At 38.9% G+C, this 16342-nt stretch overlaps 2 protein-coding genes across 2 annotated transcripts; both read right to left on the bottom strand.

The window, feature by feature from the left end:
- Positions 1 to 214: 214 nt before the first annotated feature.
- Positions 215 to 6786, bottom strand: LOC125362157 (small VCP interacting protein). Its single transcript, XM_048360838.1, has 4 exons — positions 6615 to 6786; positions 3688 to 3738; positions 3075 to 3188; positions 215 to 249 (listed from the first exon to the last, which is right to left on the bottom strand). Exons 1-4 carry the CDS (start codon positions 6666 to 6668, stop codon positions 235 to 237), a joined length of 234 nt encoding a protein of 77 aa, XP_048216795.1. The 5' UTR covers positions 6669 to 6786; the 3' UTR covers positions 215 to 234.
- Positions 6787 to 13191: 6405 nt separating this feature from the next.
- Ccdc179 (coiled-coil domain containing 179) lies at positions 13192 to 15993 on the bottom strand. Its single transcript, XM_048361305.1, has 3 exons — positions 15949 to 15993; positions 14648 to 14692; positions 13192 to 13323 (listed from the first exon to the last, which is right to left on the bottom strand). The coding sequence occupies exons 1-3, from the start codon at positions 15991 to 15993 to the stop codon at positions 13192 to 13194; spliced, it is 222 nt and encodes a 73-aa protein (XP_048217262.1).
- Positions 15994 to 16342: the final 349 nt, after the last annotated feature.

Below are 16342 nucleotides of genomic sequence, written 5' to 3' on the forward strand. Positions count from 1 at the left end.
TGCAGTAAAATAAAAATTTAATGAAAGGTCTGGCCATTTCCTAAAGAAAGTTTGAAAAACCAAAAGAAAAAATTAGCACGATTTTCCATGTAGATTTAGCACTTCACTCAGGCACTAATAATACAAAGTCTGACTTTCAATATCTATGAGGAGACAAAATTAAATTGAGCAAGTCTATTTGATTGCAGATGTGAAAGGGTCATTGGCAGAATACTCTTCCATTCATGCTATGCTTCACGAAACTGTCCACTAGGAAAGACAAAAACACAGAGGCACACATAAGTTTTCACTAAAAATCACAATTGAAAAGAAGAATATGAGTCATAGAGAGGCAAAATGTTTTGTGAAGAGCAGCTAATAATAAATGATTACATAGAGAGCAGCTAATAATAAATTGTTACAAAGACAGAAAAGACTAAATTGTTACATTAAAAAGGTAGAAAAGAGGGCTGGAGATATGGCCTAGTGGCAAGAGTGCTTGCCTCATATACATGAGGCCCTGGGTTCAATTCCCCAGCACCACATATACAGAAAATGGCCAGAAGTGGCGCTGTGGCTCAAGTGGCAGAGTGCTAGCCTTGAGCAAAAAGAAGCCAGGGACAGTGCTCAGGTCCTGAGTCCAAGCCCCAGGACTGGCCAAAAAAAAAAAAAGGTAGAAAAGACTAAAGCTCTGGGCAGATCAGTGGATACCTCCCCATACCCATTGGGTTCTGCCTGTGTTTCCTAATCATGGCCATAAGGATGTTTGTTTGTTTGTTTTCCCCTAGTCCGGGGGCTTCAACTCAGGGCACTGACCCTGGCTTCTTTTTACACAAGGCTGGCCCTCTACCACTGGAACCACAGATCCATTTTTTGAGGGTGGAGATGGGGGTTGGGTTGTTTTCAAAAGCTCATCCTCTGTATCTACCTCCCAAGTAGCTGGGATTACAGCCCTGACCCATTGGTCCTCACTTCCTTTCTTCATTGCAGGGCTTATATAAATCTCCAACACTGCCCCCTTTTTACACTGAAAGAAGGTGCCAGTCTATCACCTACTCTATTCAGTATATAATCTATCCTATATAGTATTTTTATGCTTTTTGTTTATTTACCATAGGATTACATTTAGTATAACATCTTTCCTAACTTTAGTGTGGAATAATATTAGAGTAGTGATTTGTAATCTGGCTTTACATTAAAATTACAGATAGGAAGCTTAAAAATTCAGATTAGCTTCACTCTCAGATCCTTGATTTTAGATGGGGGTCCAATGAGCACTCTCTTGAGAAACTGTCCCTTGAGACTGATTTGCAGAGCCAGGGAGGAGGATGGCTGTATAAGAGGCAGCCTCCACTACTCCTGTCCTATGGTGTCCTGTACTGATGATTTTTTGCATCCTGTTGTGGAGATCACAGGACTTCTTCAAGTAAGGTACCTTGCCAGAAGACAGTGAGCAGCACCCATGGCAGCTATTCTGAGAACCTCTCATCCCAGATGGATATGAGGAAGGTTTAAAGACAGGGAAAGGATATGTTTCCTCATTGCAAGCATTTTGCTAATCTGTGGGATCCCCAGGCTTGTTGAATAAGCCCTTGAGCAACACTCCAGGACCACAGGCCAAAAGGCTTGAGGATTAAGACATTGCATTTTCTTTACTTTGCTGTTTTCTCTGAGCCTCCAAAACACTTGGTGAGAACTTTATGGCCTGAAGGACTAAGTAGGTGTTCAAAGGGAGAGGTTCTTGCACAAGTGAAGCCAGTATGCTGTGGTAGAGTTGAGAATGACTCACAGGATGGGGAGTAGTGTACCAATCTGTGAGACAAATCCTCTTGTGACCTTTTACCTTGCTGGCCAAGGGGTTCATTTTTACCAAAGGAGTCAGATTTCTTATAAGAGCAGTACACAGAGAACAAAAAACAAACTATATTTAACATTGGAGGAAATTTTGAGCCATTTGGGAGGACAAAAAGTAACCTAAGGCCTTATGTCTTTTTAATCTAACACATTTTTCTTTCTTCTTTTTTATGGAAGTCTGTAAAATAACTTAAGCAAAATGGTCACATAACATACCTCACTATTGCTGTCAATTATTTACCACTGTTAAAAGCTTACTTCAAAGAAATATGGCTTATTTTTAATTGAATAGAAATTAGATGCAATACAGACAATTATCACCTCTACTTAATAGTTCAGAGCCAGAATCAGCCCTTCCCCGGGAACTGCCTAAGCTACTGGCCATAATTTATGGCCATAAAGACATATGTGGGGAGAGACGAGGTGTTGTTTTGAGAGAAAAATCAATACTCAAACAAAATTCCTACTTGCAGCAAGTCAGGAAAGTACCCACAAATCATTTATAAGCTAAATGTTAGTAACTTAGATGAAAGCTCCTTTCACAAACACACTTACATTAGAAAATATTTTCTTTGAACATGGACCGTAAATAAAATCTTGATTCCTGGACTATTGTTTTCCTAAGCTACATCATATACAATTGAATTCCTATTAAACTATTAAACTATAAAGACTTAGAGTTCAACAACCTTGATTAACTTTCCCTCTCTTACTGACCCACTCTAGCACTGTGACAAATACATTGAGTAGGACATGTCATATTCCCATCTGTGCAATCTATAGACTCACATGTAATCTGAATAATAGGTGATGATGGAAGATCAAACATTGGTTATTCAGGCTATAATACAGAATTTTAGGGCAATCCAATTTAATGACTAAGGTGCAAATAGAGACAAGAAATAATGTCTTCCAAAATTTAATTTGAGTGATTTTTATATTCTTTACAATTTTCTATATTGCTTGAAATTTTGACTCTGTGTAAGATGAGTAGAAAGAATGCAAGTACTAAGATGCAAGTATTAAGGCAATTAGGGAGAAAATCTACTGTCTTCACTTTGGAATAAAGAAGTAAAAATATTCCAATGACTACTAAACTAAGCTGGGAATGTACACAAACCATGCTTTTCAATTACTTCAAAACCTTCATAATGCATTTCCAGAAAATTATTGAATGGACTGCTACATAACTTTTCAGAAATATGCATTAATTTAAACCTCATGTCAGTGTTAATACTCACTCTAAGTCCGCCCGCAGGTGGGGGCCCAGAGGTGGCTATTTGTTTTTCCATTTTTTCTTTTTTCTTTCTCTTTTCTTCCACAGAATGAACATCTTGAATTCCTCTAGATGCAGCCTTTAGATTTGATAAGTGGTACAATAGGAAAACAACAAAAATTAGTTTTGGTTTTCCAGAAAGTGTTTGCTTTTGCTTTTCTTTGGTGGAGGGAAATTGGTTTATCTTTGCCAACACAAAGTACTTCTACAATAACATTTGATAAAAATAAACTGTCACTTCTTCATTGGATGTATGAATTGGATCCAATTCATTTTTTTCCATTAAGGTTCCTTCAGAGTTGCCAATGTTTTACAAGATGAGGGCATTTACTTTATCCTAAGGAAGAAAGTTAGTGTAGGGTTATGGCAAGTTGAAAAACATGTCTCTAGGCTAGTTTTCACACAGTAAAATGATGTTACTGCATGGAAAAAGAAATCCTTTGATTTTTTTTTAAATTACCACTATTTAGGATATCAGGCACCACTTACATTACAGAAGTCTATGCACATTGGACATCTGTGGAAATAAGGTATGCACTTATTTATCTAAGCAGGCATCCTTTTACTGCTAACCTTACCTCCTTCTGTCTTCTCTCTGCAGCATCTGCAAGCTTTGCTCTTTTCTCTTCCTAAAGAAAATGAGTAAAGTTTCAAGATAAAACCACACACAATCACATAAATTATATGCATGCGCTTTATAGGAACTCTAAGAATTAAAAAAAAATAAATAAATTACACAAGCCAGTGACTCATACCTGTAATCCTAGCTGCTCATTAGGCTGAGATCTGAGGATCATGGTTTAATGACAGCCACAACAGGAAATTTCATGAAACTTTATCGCCAATTAATCATTAAAAGCTGGAAGAGTGGAGAAAAGTGGAGGTGTGGCTTAAGTGGAGGTGGGTTCCAGCTTGAGCAAAAAGCTAAGGGGCAGCACCCAGGCCTGGAGTTAAAGCCTCCGTACCAGGAATGCTGAGGCAGGAGCATCTGTTGAGCCCAGGAGTTCTGAACGGGTCTGAGTTACAAACAAAAGGCTTATCCCTTCACCCAAGCAAAACAACTACAAAAATTTCCACCTATGCATTTTTAAAATACTACACTATACACTACATTTTAAGATAGTTTGCTTTCTGAGCTTCACTCTTCAGATTAATAGACCTTCAAATTCACATATGATAAAATAAATCTTTCTTTGTAAGGGCTTACAAACAATTTGGCAACAGTAAGGGGAGCTGTGTTTAAAATTACAAGGAAGGAAATAACATGGCTTGGTACTGTCCATTTAAATGGAGATTGAAAATAAACAGGCATTTTCAGAGGACAAGTAAATTTATGTGAGGTAGTCCTCCATGTCAGCAAACAGCATTTTCTTTAATGCCACATATTGCTCAACTACAGAACCATTATATATAATAAAACAATCACATTTTCTTGGGAAGGTGATAATAACTTCATTGTTTTCATGTCACAATACATACATTCATCTCCTGGATAAATTACTCAGGGCCAGTTTGGTAATGGAACACAAGCAGTGTACAAACACAGATACACATCTCCGTGCACATGAAACTGAAACTCCAAAGAGGTCACCGAAACACATGTAACCAAGGTAAGTATCAGGTGGTAGAAGTTGTTTTGGGAAACACCAAAAGTGTACTAGATGTGTCATGGGTATAGTTAGTGGAGAACATATTGATTTTGGGTGATTAAGAAAAGATTGAGGGGCTGGGGATATGGCCTAGTGGCAAGAGTGCATGCCTTGTACACATGAGGCCCTGGGTTCGATTCCCCAGCACCACATATACAGAAAACAGCCAGAAGTGGCACTGTGGCTCAAGTGGCAGAGTGCTAGCCTTGAGCAAAAAGAAGCCAGGGACAGTTCTCAGGCCCTGAGTTCAAGGCCCAGGACTGGCCAAAAAAAAAAAAAAAAAAAAGAAAAGATTGAATACCAGTGTTAATCCTTATGGTTCTGAAAGGAAGCATGGGTATCTTACAAATGCTGACAGAATGGGATCTTGCCAACAGCTAGGCAAACAAAATTATCATTATTTAGAAGTAACAGTGGTTAGGCCACAGTGGCTCCTACCTGTAATCCTAGCTACTCAAAAGGCTGAGATCTGAAGATCTTAGCCTGGACAGTAAAGTCTGGTGAGACTCTTATCACCAGTTAAACAGCCAGTTAACAGAAGTGGAATTGTGGATCAGGTGAGAAATTGAGTGAAAAAGCTAAGGAACACCACCCAGGCCTTGGGTTCAATCCCTGTAAACACAAAATAAAGAAAGAAAAAAGTAGTAGCAGTAGCTAATGAGCTGAACTTCAACTAATGGGGTTTTAACATCTATAATCTCATGGCTGAAGAATTAATCATTTCTCAAGTATCTTATTTCTTCAACTCATATTTAACTAGTTGAATTTAGGGGTTTCATGTTATTACTCACCTAAGGAATATAGATGTAAACATTTTGCTAATAATGTTGTAGCAAGAAACAGAGAAGCCCCCACTTAAGGGGCGAAATTATGAGTCTTTTCTGTGAGGGCCGCAGGGCTGCTGGTGAACCCTCTTCTCAAAGATCAGCAGCCCTGAATGCAGCTAGCACCAAGCTTATATAGCACCAAACCACTCAAGGCTTGTGGAATTAAACCTAACAACATATGAGGACACTTAAACATAATACAAAAGTGAATTATCTAGGAAAATAATTAGGGGGAAATCAAGGGCCAATTATGTAGGGGAAGCATAGACCTAATCTCCTTACTTCAGTAGAATGTTATGAAAGTGTAAATGTACTAATGGGACTTTCAGATAAGCAATTGCTGTTATTGTGTAAAACCTTTATGAAAGGTTGGGAGCTTAGAAACTCATCTTTAAAGTGTATTTTCTTGTTTGTCTGAATTTCAAATAGAATTGGGTGCTCAGTATTTTTCTTAAATGAAGCCACCTACTAAATTTTACTCTGTACTTCCATTTTTTAAGGAAGTAAATGAGATAAATAGTAAATGGAAATCTTTGATTAATAAAATATCCAACGCAGAGCAAGGGCTTAAGTGATTTCCACGACCACCTTCTGGAAAGAGCTGGTGGAGACACAGGAAAATGCAAAACTCTCAGGAGGCTACGAACTTCAAGGAGCAATTTTCCTTGGGGTACCCCTAACACCATCCAGGACACCGCCAATATTCGCCCCCACAATGGCTGCTACCCCAGTCCTACAAACTCTCAATTGTGGCAAAGTGAGCGAAAGGTGAGAAGCCCCCAAACACCACCAAAGCCATGCTGGCACTCCTCACTTGCCCCCTCCCCCCTCCCGCTTACAAGTGGAGTGGCCAGGACGCTAGTCGGTCCCCAGGGGCCCACATGCAAGTCCTCGGGTCCTGACCACCTAGGTTCGCACCGGCCTTCTCTGTACCCTTCCACCCTGTCCAACAGCAGACCCCGCCGGCCGGGGCCTCCAGACGCTCCCTGACGTGGAGCAGGTGCGCGAGCGAGGCGCAGCTGTACTCACCAGATTCGGGGAGGGAGGCGCGGACTCCCCGGGGCAGGGAAAACACATCCCCATGGAGACCACACCTGGGGTCCTCGACCCCGCCCGCCCTGGCCAGGCGGTGCTAAATGCGGGTTCTGACACGACGCGGGCCTGCGCGATTGTCCCGCCCCAACCCCGGCTGGGCCTCTGCATTAGGCCTCGCCCCCATCGCAACACCCCACACCCCCAATCGCAACGCCCCACCCCTTTGCGGCAATGCCACACCTCCTATGGCAACGCCCCACTCCTCTGGCACCTCACACCCAATGCTCCGCCCCATCCATCTCATCGGTCCCTGCTGCTGGCTCCACCTCTGCGCAGTAAGCCACTTTCTTGCAACTCCACCCTCTGACCCTACGACTTGACTCCGCCTCCTGAGCCTAGGCCCCTTTAACACCAACAGTGTCTGAGCCAGGCTCCACCCACCACCGCCCGGTGAGATCAGTGCCAGTAGAGCAAACTTAGGTGTCAGGGAAAGGCTGCCTCCAAGAAGGGAGAAGAGGTTTAATTAGCTATGGCTGTGGGCTCCAAAGCGGCCTGCTCTCCTTAGCTCGCCATGTACAAATGAAGGAAGGGCTTACACGGGGAGATTGTGCTGCCTTTGTGAGATGGGACCGGAGCCTCTGAGAAATTCAAGCTCAAATGGACTGATTGCTACAAGTTCATGTGGGCAGCAGGTATGCCTTTCACAGCAGAGCTCAACTATTAACAGTTGAGAGGGCAAAATACAAAATCTCCTGGCTCCTGTGGGATTTATTTACAAAAACTAAATACAGATTGTTAAGACACTGAGTTACTTAAGTGTCTGAGGCAGGCAAACTGCTCATGGGAATCTAGCTGGGCTACACAGCATGGTATTGTCTCAAATAATAAAGAGTACTCATAATTGACATGTTGGCTTGAAATCCTTTTTTCTACTTAAAACAACTTAAAAATTCGGAGTATATCTTAAAATAAGTTTCACATAAAATATAAGAACTATACAGGCAGTAACTATACTGCCTTTCCCCAGACATTGCTTTATATAAATGCCAGGATATATTCATTTTGCTTAAAACAAGACAAAATGAATGAAAAATATGTTTATGTATACAAGTATTTCCAGTACTAATTGTTTTACATATACCTTTAATATCTGTTTTGTTTTTCTCCTTGGCTTTTTTTTTTTTTTTTTTTTTTTGGCCAGTCCTGGGCCTTGGACTCAGGGCCTGAGCACTGTCCCTGGCTTCTTTTTACTCAAGGCTAGCATTCTGCCACTTGAGCCACAGCGCCGCTTCTGGCCGTTTTCTGTATATGTGGTGCTGGGGAATCGAACCTAGGGCCTCGTGTATCCGAGGGAGGCACTCTTGCCACTAGGCTATATCCCCAGCCCCTCTCCTTGGCTTTTAAGGATTGAATTTAGGGCCTACACACTCTCCCTGAGTTTCTTTTGCTCAAGTCTAGCTCTCTAACACTAACACTTAAGCCACAGCTCCATTTCTGGCTTTTTTTTTTTTTTTGTAGTTCAGTGAAAAGTCTCAACTTTCCTGCCCTGGCTGGCTTTCAACCAACATCTTCAGATCTCATCCTCCTGAGTAATTAGGTTTACAGGTATGAGCCCCAGGCGGCAAGCAGCAGTGCTGTTCTTCATCCACTTTAAGACCTTCCTTCTCTAGGTATGCTAATGATAAATATATGTTGGCCTTTCTATGCTGAATGAAAAAAAATGTATCCAGTTTGAAGGAATATTTTTTGCTTCTACAAAACTTTATACTGCTTTTGGATGCCCCTTGCTCACTTTGGAGCTGTTCTCATTCCTATTAGGGGTGAGAGTAGGGCAAGCAATTTCTGCTGTGATTCAGAAGGCAAGGTCTTTGTTTGGTCCTTACAGAAGGCTTTGATTGGCGGAATTAAAAATTGTGCAGTTACTGGTGAGTGGTAATCACTACATTTGCATACCATGCCATGCATACTTCCTGCTACCCTTTGGTATAACAGATCCAATCAAAAGTTTCTCCACAATGGTATTTTCTTTGCCTGATTTTGATTTTATCATAAACAGAGCAGACTGAGTTGGTAATATGAAGACAGAATAGCAAAAACAGTAGCAGCAACAATGGCAGCAATAGCAGCAACCTTGACTGGAGTGATAGCTGAAGAGCCCCAGAAAGCCGCTGGTGGCAGACATAGAGAGGAGAGACAGTGGAGAAACCTAGGCATTGTGAATTGCAGAGAAGAGGAAAGACAAGAGACTTGGGACTAGCCATTGAGCTGTCACAAGTGTCTAGTGTTAAATAACTATGAAGAGCTATGGACCTTCACACCCAAGGCCTTAGGACTGTAATTATAAATAGGACTGTGACTATAAAGGAAGAATAGAAACTGATTCTGTTTCTTTTTTTTTATACACAAAGCACTGATTTAATAATAACTTATCAGCTATGGTTCCTTTCTGAAAATGGAATACTACAATATCACTATAGTACCCAGAAGACAAGGTAGGATGCCATTTTTATTCGTGAATAAAATCAGAACTACATTGGTAAAAAAAAGACAGAAACACAGAGAACTTTACAAGAATCAGAGTTCAAAGGAGAAAGACACATCTAAATTTGTTTAGAAAATCCCCTTTAAATCTAATGGGAACAATGTTCCACAAATCCATCCTTATTAGAAAGAAAATTAAACAGCAATCTGTATTTTCAATCTTGCCCCAATGAAAGGAAAAGTATGTATATAAACATATATTTAAGATATCTCCAAATTAGAGTGTTTTTAAGCTGATTTCTAGAAAAACTGATTCTATTTCTATTAAGTCATACATTATAATATGTAAATAACTCAAGTTCAAGAATAAAAGAATTTCATTGTATGCTATGTATTTTCAAAAGCCTATACACTCTTTTTATTTACTGCATCTCAAATCTACCACAGAAAATAAGCAGTATTAAGAAATATTAGGTGATAAAAACGAAACTGGTGGTTTGGATGCTAAATGCATGTACTGTTTTTATTTGGCTGCAGTGTCCAGGTTGCTTTTATCTTTCAAATGAAGTCAAATTATTATATGCCACTTGATGGTGAAAATTCACAGGTTTTGTCTGGAACATGATTTTTTTTTCCTGTACAGATTCTTGGTTTCTTAAGATGCCCACTAGAAAAAATGAAACACACAAAGAAAAAGAAATTATAAGAAAAGCTCATACAAATTATAAATAATCACAAGAGTTCTTTAAAATTTTTATACAAGCAATATTGCCTGTAGCAATCATCAGTAGTCCGAAATCTAATTTGGTATATTCATAGTCAGAAGACAAATATAAATATCATTGTTTTAAAAAACTTATTCTGGAGTCCTATTTGATATAAAACAATTGTCTGTGAGTCAGATGAAAAATCCTGCAAGCGTGAAAAATTTCTAGAAACCTAAGATATCAGTTTGGAAAAAGATCTAGGTTATTTCTGAACAGAGGGTCAAAGAGATTTTCGTTTACAAGTCCTATGTTTTATGATTGAGTGAGAAAACATTCTACACATCTACACATCTGTGAGGCTTTTTTTTTTTTTTAGAAAAATTACTAGGTCTTGACATCTTAAACAAAGTAAGACACCGACATTGAACTTTTCACCAACAACCCAAAGCAGATCACAGACTTAAATGTAAAATACCCAACTGTAAAACTCGTAGAAAGTAATAATGGAAAAGTTCACTGTGACCTTAGACTTGGAAATATGTTTTCAGAGGAACAACTGAGATCATAATTCATGAAAGAAGCAATTTGTAAATTGAACTTCACAAAAATGAAAAGGTTTTGTACTGGAAAAATTGTGAAAAGCTGGGTGCTAGTTGCTTATACCTGTAATCATAGCTAATCAGATGTTGAGATCTGAAGATTGTGGTTTGAAGCCAACCTGAGCAGTAAAGTCTATCTCTAATTAAGCACCAGTAAGCAAAAAGCAGAGCTGTGGCTCAAGTGGTAGAGCACTCACTAGCCCTGAGAAAGCAGCACAGGTACAGCATTCAGGCCTTGAATTCAAGCCTCAGGACTGGCGGAAAAAGTAAAATAAAAGAAGCTAAACAAAAGTTACCATCTGGGAGAAAATATTCACAGAACATATTTCAGATAAAGAAGCATTGCCTAAAATATTCAGATTTCAAAAACTTAACAATAACAAAGTTGTAAATAACCTAACTAAAACCTAGGCAATTCTGTGGTTGTACCTGTACTATCTCTGTATCTTATCTGAGTACATTGGAAACCATGTATACAGGTATTAGAACTAGGAAACTGAAAGGGAATACCAAAATTGAGAGACACAGGGTAAAAAAGACAAACGATTACAAAAGCTATACTTGCAAAACTGTTTAGTGTAAATGAACTGAACAACTCATGGGGGAAAGGGAAAGGGGGAGGGGGAGGGGGGAATAAGGAAGGAGATAACAAACAGTACAAGAAATGTATCCAATGTCCAAGGTATAAAACTGTAACCACTCTTTATATCAGTTTGACAATAAAAATTAAAAAAAAAGAAGAAAAAAACCTAGGCAAAGTATCTAGCCTGTTACCTTGACAAAGAAATTATACACATGGGAGACAAAACATCAAAATGGTACTCAATAAATAGCACACCATCAGAGAAATTAAAATGCAATATCCCTACATGTTAATGGGAATGGCTATACTGTAATACTTTGATACTACCAAATGTTGCTGATTATTTGAATGCTCAGTTCTCAATTGTACTCTGTCAACGCAGAATAACACCTTGTGAAACAGTTTAGCCATTTCTTTTTTAATAAAGTAAACCATCGCCATAACCACAGAACTTGTTAAACCTAGGTGTTCATTTAAATGAACTGAACACTTAAATCTACGAAAGGCCAATATATAAATGTGCATAGGAGTTTCATTAAGGATTGACCCAAATTGTATGCAAACAAGATGTTCCAAAATATGTGAATAAATAACCATGTCACAACCACCAAGTGGATTATTTTGCAGTGATGTAAAGCAATAGCTTAAGCCATAAAGGATATTGAGGAACTTTAAGTCATATTGTAAAAATAAGCAAGTTTGAAAGGCACATTCTGTCATGACTATCTGAGAAATGTCACTGTCAGAATTTGAGGGAGGGAAATCATGACCAGATGAATGACATGTGGAGAGATTTCTAGTGCAGTGAAACTGCTGTTTACGATGCTGTACTGGAGAATGAAGACCTGTATGTATTGGATGAAATCCATAGAAGTGCATGAAACAAAGTTGAACTTTAATGGAAACAATCTGTGACCTTTGAAGGAAATAATAGTTCACCAATTGTGTCAACTGTATCAGAAAACACAAGAGGACTCTGATAAAGAAATCAATCAGTTGGAAGAAGAAGGAAGAACTTTTCTATATTCCTAAAACTATTTTATAAATGTACTGGTTAAAAAAGAAAAAAGCCAAGTGCTAGCGGCTCACAGGTGTAATCTTAGCTACTCAGGAGACTGACATAGCCCAGGTAGGAAGATCCATAGAACCCGTATCACCATTTGACAATCCAAAAGCTGGAAGTGGAGCTTTGATTCAAGTGGCAGAGTATTAGCCTTGAGTAAAAATTCCAGGAACAGAGCTCAGGCCCCTAGTTCAATACTCAGGATTCACACACAGACACCCAAATTAGAGCACAAGAAAATTTGATCAGTGATGAATATAATCATTATCTTGTGATAATGTTCATTGAATGCATTTATATCAAAACAAAAATAGCATGCATTTAAAAATATGCACATTTTGTTATATACCAGTTATTTTTAGTAAAGCAGATAAAATACCTGTTTCTACATGAAATACAACACTGATCCTGGAGATTGCTAGACAGAGGCAGGGCTCATAAACAGGCTGAAGGAGGAGTAGGCAAGTAACAGCAAGTAAACTGAATTTTCAGCCCTGAAGAAAAGTCTGAAATCAGAGGAAAGTCCTCAAATACCTGAAGGATTTTCAAGTTGAAGTGTCATAGGGCTTATGCCAGGCTATAAGAAATATAACTTCAAAAAAAAAAAAAAAGAAAAAGAAACATAACTTCATGCTATAAGCAAAAAAAAAAAAAAAAAAAAAACCAACCCAAGAAATAAACAACAACAACAAACACCTCATGAACAATATAATGAATTGAGTACTAGAATCCTTATCAGTAAAATGGCCAGATGGAATAAGTTCCATTGACCTAGATAGTTGTCTGATATTTCAAGTGTGAAGACCTAGGCTCCTTTAATCTTTTCCAGGAGATGTTGTTATTTGTCTTCTAAATAATAGAACCCAAATATTTCTGTGAATAACCTGGGCAGCCCGCTAGTGGCATAAGAACTGAAATCCAGAACAAGTCAGTTTCAAAGATAAAACTTTTTACCAAACCATATTATCACCAAGGGCAACTATAAAAAAGAGATTTGGAGAAGGAGAAGTTGATCACAAGAATTTTTAGATACTTTTTCCATAACTTAAATAATACATTGCTTCATAGAAAAGGGGGGAAATAAAGCAGTAAGTAGCAGATGAATGACAAAGGAAGGCATTAGCGTTTTACCATCTGTTCATTTTGATGGCAGCTGTTTACTTACATGGAGTCCTGGTTCTGGAAGGGGAGTAGGCCTTGCAAAGCGCTTACTTAACTTCCTCTTCTCTTTCCTGAGGTTTTGCATATACTGAATACGTTTATTTGTGGACTTCAGGAAAAGAGAATGAAACCAAGTCATACCCTTTCTGACATAAAAGTAGCATACTGTTTATGTGATGTATATAGCTTAGAAGTGTGGTATAATTTTTCATAGATATATATGAATATAGTTGAGAGAAATGATAAATGAACATTTCTTTCAACTATATGGCTTATCCATGCATATAAACACTATTGCTCCTCATCAAGATTTTTTAAGGGAGAACATTTATTCTTGACTCCTGCATCACCACTGCACATATTTTTAGTCTCAGGCATGGATATGTGTGCTTTATTGTACTGTAACTGTAATGTGCATTAAAGACATGGAACACAATTTCTTTATAGAAATAAGAAAACATAGTTCTTATGCTTACATTCTACATTTCCCACACAGCCTTCTGTGTTGACATTCTATGGCATCTTAACTAGAATACTTTCAAGATATTAAAATACATGATTAGAGGAGAGTGAATATGGATAAGGACAACTCTTGTATTAACTGCCAGTGCAATGATAAATTAATACAACTTCAGTGTAAAGAATGTGGTATTACTTTAAAACACAGGCAACGTTTATTTGCTCTATGACCCAGTCATCCCCCTCCTAAATAGTGAGTTAAGCTTCTTGTGAGTGGGAAAGAAGATCTGTGCTCCTAAAATGAAAATGAGGAATGACCCCAGTGTCTGAAACAAAGAATGAATGAACTATGACCTGTTCTGCTTGAAAAATTAAACAGCAATGAAAAATAAACACACTAACATAACATTAATACAGAATATTCTTAGGAAACAGTGTTGAAAAGATGTTAAATCATATGCTGAATTATGTGTGAGATTACATAAAGAATTCAAAACAAAGCAAAAGAGCAATAATATACTGATAATGGCACATATCGGACAAAAAATCCAAAGGAACAGGCTGGTGAAAATAAAATCAATATAGTAGTTGTGTATAGGAGAGATGCAGGGAGATTCAATACAGAACTCCCACAAGGATTCATAATATTTCATTCTTAAGTTGAGGAGATGTATTTCATTACAATATTTTACAAATTATGCATGGTCATTTTTAATAAATAGATCATGTTATCTTAAACTACAAATAAGCTGTTCATTATGTCCTATTTAAAGCAAATCCTTATGGTAGCCACAAGATTGACAAAAGTCCCAGGAAAGATATTGCAGAAGTATCTAGTTAGGAACAACCCTGGACTAGAGGCATGTTTCAAGTGGCAGAGCACCTGCTCATACAATGGTACAAACTACCACTTCTAAAAGCATAAGCTAAAAACATCACATTGAGAAAATAGCCAGAACATATTTAACCATTACCTGCCTGTTACTGACATCTGAAGGATAACGTGTTCTTGATCCTTCCTGGATAATAGGTAAAATTAAAACAAACAGATGGTTACATATATATATAGATATATACTTTTTTTTCCTATTCTAATATGGGACTTGATCTCAGCATGGACACTGTCCCTTACCTATTTTATACAAGGTTGGTGCTCTACCACTTGAGTCACATCTCCACTGCTGGCTTTTTGGTGGTTAATTGGAAATAGGAGTCTCAAACACTTCCTTTCTGAGACTAGATTTGAAGCACTAACCCTCAGTTCTCAGGTTTCTGGCTCAGGATTATAGGAGTGAGCCACCAGCACTTAGTTTATTTATTATTGATACATATAGGATTACAAATATCTGCTACACATGCAAAAGAATAATAAGCCAAGGTTAAAAAGTAAGTGGAGAGTGCACACGATACTATGAGGAAAAAGACTCAGCTGTAAATTATTTTACAAGAGAGATAGAAAAGGTGTGTGTGTGTGTGTGTATGTGTGTGTGTGTGTGTGTGTGACATTTCTGGGGCTTGCACTCAGGGCTTGGGCTCTGTTCCTGAGCTGTTTTGCTTAAGGTTATTGCTCTACCACCTGAGCCACAGAACCATTTCTGGGTTTTTGGTGGCTTATTGGAGATAAGAATCTCATGGATTTTTTTTCTTGCCAGGGCAGTCTTCAAACCATGCTCTTCAGATCTCAGCCTTGCACATAGGTTACAGGAGTGAATCATCAGCGCCTGACAGGACAAGGAACTTAATAAAATTCACATTTGTTGGTGTTTTGTTTCAGCATTACTACAGTACTTTCAGCTTATGTGTCTAGGATTGAATCTAGCTTCTAAAGCCTGTGTAACCTGAGGTATTGGATGTGATGGGGCTGGTGGGGCGGGAAGCAGCTTGGTTGTTCGAGGTTTCCCTCTTTCCTCTAAATTTCAAACTGACTCTTAAATACCACCTCACCCTCTTGTTTCCATGCAGGTTTTTAACCTGAAGACTCCAGAGTAATCTCTGCATCTCACTCTTGACAACATGATGCCCCCCCCCCATCTGTAATTCCCACACCACCCCCTAGCGAAGATCAACCCATCAGTCAACAATGTTCACTCAAATGAACTTGCTTGACCCCTGTTTTTTTCTCCAGGAATGTCTAGCAGCCCCGACTCTATTCCATTTCACTCGGCACCAGTCCACAACTGCAGTAATGCAGGTGATATTGGCCGAACAGGCCTGGTGGGCAAAAAATCTGGTGCACAGGTGGCTTAAACAGTATTAAGGCCGTTGGAGAACTCACAGAGCCGACTTGGGTCCGATCATCATCCCGGAAACGTAGGCACATCCTGTAGGGCCTGAAGAGGCCCTCAGTGCCTACTGCTGGCCACCAGGGCCCCTCCAAGCCTTCAAGACAGTCCCCCCACCCTGTTACATCACAATTCTCTTATTCTTACAGCATAGCCCCACCCATTTCTTCAGTGTCAAGGCCAGGACCGTGCAACCCTTAGTTGTCCCAATGTCCTGTCTTAGATTAATGCACACTCCCTTATTATAATTCCCTGTATCCCATCTCTCTTGCTTGAAGGGAAAAAGAGAGGAAAGGTCTGTTGACAAGTGGAGGTATGTGCTGTGAGGCCTCAGAGGAGGCTCCTGGAGGGAAATGACATGGGAAAGGAAATAGAGACATTTGGAAC

Source organism: Perognathus longimembris, chromosome 13 (genome assembly GCF_023159225.1).
Source record: "Perognathus longimembris pacificus isolate PPM17 chromosome 13, ASM2315922v1, whole genome shotgun sequence".
Classification (NCBI taxonomy): Eukaryota; Metazoa; Chordata; class Mammalia; order Rodentia; family Heteromyidae; genus Perognathus; species Perognathus longimembris.

Bases quoted from the DNA above. Each gene is read 5' to 3' on its own strand.
- LOC125362157 (XM_048360838.1), bottom strand. From the start codon at position 6,668: ATGGGGATGTGTTTTCCCTGCCCCGGGGAGTCCGCGCCTCCCTCCCCG. The intron at 3,739-6,614 runs GTGAGTACAGCT...CATTTTCTTTAG, and splicing joins CGCCTCCCTCCCCGAATCTG to GAAGAGAAAAGAGCAAAGCT. The intron at 3,189-3,687 runs GTAAGGTTAGCA...TCAAATCTAAAG, and splicing joins CAGAGAGAAGACAGAAGGAG to GCTGCATCTAGAGGAATTCA.
- Ccdc179 (XM_048361305.1), bottom strand. From the start codon at position 15,993: ATGTGCCTACGTTTCCGGGATGATGATCGGACCCAAGTCGGCTCT. The intron at 14,693-15,948 runs GTGAGTTCTCCA...CCTATTATCCAG, and splicing joins ATCGGACCCAAGTCGGCTCT to GAAGGATCAAGAACACGTTA. The intron at 13,324-14,647 runs GTAATGGTTAAA...CTTTTCCTGAAG, and splicing joins CAGATGTCAGTAACAGGCAG to TCCACAAATAAACGTATTCA.